At 48.8% G+C, this 6,000-nt stretch overlaps 1 protein-coding gene across 1 annotated transcript; it reads right to left on the bottom strand.

The window, feature by feature from the left end:
* Positions 1–3,404: 3,404 nt before the first annotated feature.
* Positions 3,405–5,139, bottom strand: LOC112903520. Its single transcript, XM_025972787.1, has one exon. It carries the CDS (start codon positions 4,405–4,407, stop codon positions 3,628–3,630), a length of 780 nt encoding a protein of 259 aa, XP_025828572.1. The 5' UTR covers positions 4,408–5,139; the 3' UTR covers positions 3,405–3,627.
* Between the last annotated feature and the right edge of the window lie 861 nt (positions 5,140–6,000).

Here is a 6,000-nt window from a genome sequence, read left to right as displayed (position 1 = left end):
CCTTCACCCCACCGCCCGGCTCCATCCTACCCGCCTGCCTCACCAGCGTTGCCTCTGACATTGGTGAGGGCCGCTCTCCACCCACCCCTCCCCTTCCGTTCGGCAGGAATCACACCGCTAGCATTATCGATGTTGTTTTTTTTTATCCGGCGAACACCCCCACACCGACACTGCCCACCGGTTGTTTTCCACCGTCCCGACTGGAGGCGCCATCACCGTTCAACCGCCTCCACCACCAGGCTGGCCGCCTCCCTGAGCCTCTCTCTAGATCTGGCAGCAGAGGTAACCCCTGATCCCGAACCCTAACTCGCCGGAGCTAGCGCCGCCCATCGCTGGAGTCTTTCTTCCTCCCGCTGTTACTTCCTTCTCACAGCAGTTACTTTCTTCTCTGTACACATGGAAATAATTAGAAGAGCTCTCGATTTAATCTTAAATCGAGAAGGCTCTACGTGTAGCTTTTAGGTTTTTGTTTTGTGATCACAAACCCAATGTGCTTCTTCAAAGTCTCCAAGTCAACTCGACGCACAACATCGTCACCAACCGTCAGCCACTTTCCATCTGATCACAAACCCAATGTGATCACATCTTTCAATCACACTGCACAAGCACGAAAAAGGGATCAGATGGAAGAATCGATTACGACCACTAAGCAGGGTGCCAGTGAGATCAGGTGGAAATCTGATCTCTCATCATAACACAATGTCCAATCCAACGGGCTAAAGCTATGCCCCGATCAGAGTCCCTCTCTGCGTGGTAGATTCTCGGGACAAAATGAATGCAGCATTGCAGGCTTGCAGCAGCAGGCCCTGCACTTTGTTGACATCGCAAGAAACATGCTCATACCAGCTCTTGACAGATCAAACAATTGGGTCGGTGCTTCCTTCCTTCGCCTACGAGTTCAGAGATAGCTAGATTCCAATGCCGAGAATTAGAGGAGTCGCCAACGCCTTGGCAAATTATAGCATGTTCCAGCCTTGAAATAGTAAACCTCTACAACTAACAGTGCTGGACTCCCTACCATATTAGCTAGGCCTGGATGATGTGATGCCTGTCGTCTGTATCAGTGCCACCTAATAAAATCTTGCACACCTGGCAGCCGATCAGATAAAGAGATTTCACTTTATTTGGGCGCTACATGTGACGTGTAGCAGTACTGTATCTGCAAGGCATCCGTCAGGTTTCTTCTGAGATATGGTTCACTTACCTGTCAGGCTGTCACGCACACGCACACGTTTCTTTTTATTAGTCGGAATGCATTGTCCTTCTTGAAACGAAATGAACGACCCTTCCATCTTCAGTGATGAACCACCACGCACCTAATAATAAGCAAAGAGGCAGGTGGTAATTAACCTATCACCCAGCCTTACCTACAATGACTGTTGTTAGGATTACAAAGCATATAGCAGCAAGGGCCATTAGTTTCACATCACACACATCAATGAAAACACTTTGCTGGCTGTTACTGTAGTTTCAGAGCAAACAAGAGGCTTCTTCACATGCATGAACACTCTGCGTATATAATTTGCAGATCGCAACCCGTGTCGGGTCGGGTGAGAACCAAGCTTGGCTCGGATGTCGACACGTCGTCAGCTTCATCATCTGCTCTGGATTGGTGCCAAAATGCCAGCTCCGGGAGCAACATTGGCATCCCCTTGCTACTTACTGGTAGCTAGGCTACCAGACGAATCTCACGTTCGCTTAAAGACTACAGAAAGGGGCAACCAGTCCGTGTCATGCTTGCACGGCAGGAGCATCTACTAGCTAGCAACTTGTAGCTGCATGGGCAGCCAGATTGAGCAGCAGCAAATGAATTGCGTGTTGCCGAGATTAAGAACGTTAGCTAATTGACTCGTCGATCGGGGAGAGGAGAGCATGCAGCTGAGGCCGGACGAAATTGCCTCGATCGAGAGTTCTTGCATGCAGGGCCATCACATTTTCTGCTTCCTGTTGCCTTCCTCATCACTCGTCCACTCTAAAAAGTTAGCATCTACTGTTGTATGGATCAGTGTGTCATCGATACAGTGTTGATTTTGGCGTCTTCCCTAGCGTTCAGTCATTGGACGTCAATGCACTCCACATTTCCTCAAAAAAAAAATTACACATTCACATATTACTGACTGACTGATACAAAGAGTCAGGTAATTGGAAAAAAGGTTATTATATCAGCTAGGGTTCATCCATTCCAGTTCCAGATAAGTGATCTGAACTGATGGCGAAAAAAGATGTTAACTGCCAAGATGACAGCTGCTTCTGTCCATTTTATGCACTTGTGAAAATTCCAAGCAAGACTTGACGGTTCCTGACTTGTGTGGATTATTGTGAATCTATCTTCCTAGCCGATCTCTGCTTCGGCCCCAACCACTACCATCAGGAAAGACATTGACGTAACCAGGCAATGTGCTTTGCTAGTTGATCAGTCCACAATGCAATCATATTTCCATGGGAATAGCTTATAGCAGCCTAGCTATTGGGTGAGATTAAAGTATACTGCATGTATGATATTTGTCCAGGAATCTTTACTTCATCTTTCAAATAAACTTTGACTGCACAAAGCAATATAATCAGAGAAAAAATGCATGGGAACAAACAAAGATGGCAGGCTTGTGGTGTGCACACTGGCCACAAAACTCAAAGACCTTAACAATTTGTTTATCTACTTAGAAAACAGAAACTCAAAGAGCTGGAAGGAAATACTAACTAAGAAATGCTAAAGTGGATAAAGGCTGCACGCATGGAGGAACAACTGCACATGAAGGCATGATCAACGGCAATGGGAATATATATAGCACCTTTTCCCTGATGCTTTCAGTACTGCAGAAATAAATAAAATAGATTCCATGCTTTGGACTTCATTGGAAAGGCCTGGAAAATGTTTGCTACCATCAGATAAAGTGATGATGGCCTTGCTTATTGTTTCTTCACACATGTTCTCCCAGCTCCCTCCTTGTTCTAAAGGCGGTGTGAATAAAGGTGTCACCGAAAGACCGCGCGCTAAAAGGGGCTCCAGAAGAAGACTTGGAAAATATTGCTAGGAACTTGGATTCTGAACTAACTAAAGAGCCAGGAGGTGGCTTGAATTATGCCAAACTACCAAAATGGTTGTAAGAAAGCAATCAGTAAAGTTGACAGAGATTGCAAGGGAATTGCATTTTGGATATGTACTTTTCGCCAGGTTGATTGATTATCAGAAAGTGCAAATCTGCACTTTCAGACAAGCCGGTATGGGCTTTCAGATATCATAATCCATGTGCATAGCTGTATGATGCATCCTTCCATTATTGTTTACGAGTACAATTAGCCACAAAGAAAAAAAAATAGCAAAAAGGCCCCACCGCAGCACTGCACCAAGCTAAACATTTCTAAAAAACTAAAACCTCTTCACAAGGTCACAAATTGACAGAAAATAAGAAGAAAAAAGCACATTTATCTGAAATTATCAATTCTTCATCACTTTGATGTTATATACATCCAATCATCCAATTTGGCATGATCACAAGACCATAGACCAAACAAAAAGAGAAAAGAAGAAAGTTTACATCACAAGAGCTACACTAGAACACTGAAGCACAGGTAGCAGTACCGAGCAAGTTAATCCATCAAAACCTCTGATTTATATGAACAACTCGCTCACTGATGGCCACCGCCGGCTGTGGGCGGCGAAGGCAGGGGGATGACCCGGTTGTTCTTCCCCACAACGATGGTAATGTACCCGCCGTCCTCCTCTCTGGCCGCCGGCGAGGTCGGCTGCTGCGGCGGCGGCGGCGACCTCCGCGCCATCATCGCCTCGGCCAGCGCCCGGCGGTACAACTTCTCCTCCGCGTCTTTCAGGAACTGGAACTTGGGCGGCGGTGACACCGTCGGGGCCGGAGCCGGGCCCGGGCTCGCCATCGGGGACTCGAAGAGCGGGTTGTAGGAGTTCTCCATCGCCGCCGTCGGCACAGGCGAGGCCCCCGGCGTGAGGAACGGTGGCGTCTCGGAGCAATGCAGCAGCTCGCCGAGGCTCCGGCTCCTGCTGCGGCCGTCCTCGGACTCGAGGTCTTCCCGGGTCTCCTCCTTGATGGTGAACAGCAGCCGCGTGGGGCCGACGACGCTGCCCAGCCGCATCAGCTGCGCCTCCACCGTCTCGTCGTCGTCCTCCTCTCCATCGCCGCCGACGGCCACGGCCACGGCGGGCGGCTCCTGGACCGCGTAGGTGGACGCGAGGGCCGGGGGCTTCTTGAAGCAGAAGAGCTGGAGCAGCTCGCGGGAGGACGAGGACGGGGACGAGGCCGCGTCGGAGATGGCGGCGGCGCGCCGCCGCAGCCGGCGCTTGTGCACGAAGATGTAGTAGAGCTCGGCGGTGAGCGCTAGTAGGAGCAGCGCGGACACCACCGCGAGCCCAACACCTATTCTACTTAAAGCTCGCATCTTTTCCCTCCTTCTTCGAAGCAAACTAGTTGGACTCCACCATTGGAGTGAGGGAGGGAGGAAAGAATCAAAGAACAGAGGAGCAAGAGAAAGAAAGCACAGCTGGAAGCAGCCTCAAAAAGCTTGCTTGTTTTGGTAAGAGAAACCAGGTCAGTCAGATTCTTCTGCTGCTCAAAATCTCTGAATTTACTCAGAGATTGATACACAGCAGGGGAGCTGCTGAATCTTCAAAGCTGAGTCAGGATTTCTCCAGTCTCCACCTTGGTTCTGACAAACAGAAACCAAGAACGGTTAGAAACTGGAACAGCAGCAACAACCACCGGTGGGAACAGAGAAACCTGCCAAGAACAGCTGCAACAGTGGGAGCAATCAAAGAGCTGAGCAGGGGAAGAGGAAAGAGCAGAGACAGTTGACCCAAACCAAGCCACTCCAGCGGGAAGGAAGAGGAGGAGGACCGAGCAAACCAGAGCGACAGAGCAAAAGGGAGCAGCAAAGCAAGCACAGAGAGGAGACAGAGTGCACCGAAACAAACGCAGCAGTGACTACTGACTTGTATGGTGGATTGGTGATAAGGTGAGGAGGGCTCTGCGTCCAAGAGAGAGAGGGAGGGAGGAGAGAGAAGCTGGAGGTAGGAGAGGCAGGGGACGGCTCCACATCACATGGGGGAGGTGGTGGTGCTGAGTGAGACCTCAGAGGGTGAGCGTGTTTGTGCTGTTTGCTTGTGCAAAAGCCAAGCAAAGATTGTCTTTGTGGAGAGAGAGAGAGAGAGAGAGAGAGAGAGAGAGAGAGAGCATCATACTATTAGAATAAAAAATAAAACAGAGGTGTCTGGATTTGGAGCAAGTCATGGATTGGATTGCGGATGCTGATGCCGATGATTAGCTTAGGTGAGGTAATCAGGGTTCAGGAATCCATCCTCCTCCGTGTTAGTTGTATTCTAGAAAAAAAAACCCCAACTCGATCCTCTGAATTGTTTTCTGATGATGTTGGTAACCCTGTCTGAAATTTCGATCGTTGGGAGGTCCAAGATTCTCACCAGCAAAAGATTACTGACGCCGAGATTGACCGATAGAAACTCTACTGATTTTCATATGCAGGTTGCAAAAACAACTGATTCTACTTGCCGTTGCAGTGGCTCTGAAGTCCACTGCACTAAAGCTCGACCTAGCTTTATTTTGCAGGAGTTTAGGACTTTAATCATCTCGAGACAAGGGCTATGATTTGTCTACTTACTAATGCATGCTAGACATAATCCATTGCACTAGGCTCATCAATCCATGGCACTGGACCCTTGTGATCTTCCATTCCATCCACTGTTCCACAAGATACATACCTATATCTCAAAATATTGAGGAAATAAATGATTTTGCAGCTAGGTGAGGAGGGACGGCATGTCCTTGTCTGGTCCCAGCATGGCAGTAGCTGCTAATACATACCACCACGCTTCACAGGCCGGCTGGATGAAGTGCAGAAGCAAACAATGTTTCAGCTCATTCTTCAGCAGCCTTTTCTCACCAACCGTACAACTGCAGATGTGTACAGGTACGCATACAGACAGAGAGTATTTGTGGAATCGTACAACCGTGTGGTCCT

The sequence above is a fragment of the Panicum hallii genome, chromosome 8, assembly GCF_002211085.1.
Source record: "Panicum hallii strain FIL2 chromosome 8, PHallii_v3.1, whole genome shotgun sequence".
In the NCBI taxonomy this organism is placed as follows: domain Eukaryota; kingdom Viridiplantae; phylum Streptophyta; class Magnoliopsida; order Poales; family Poaceae; genus Panicum; species Panicum hallii.
Note: the sequence above shows the minus strand (reverse complement) of the source record. Positions and strands in the feature narration are given on the sequence as shown.

Bases quoted from the DNA above. Each gene is read 5' to 3' on its own strand.
- LOC112903520 (XM_025972787.1), bottom strand. From the start codon at position 4,407: ATGCGAGCTTTAAGTAGAATAGGTGTTGGGCTCGCGGTGGTGTCCGCG.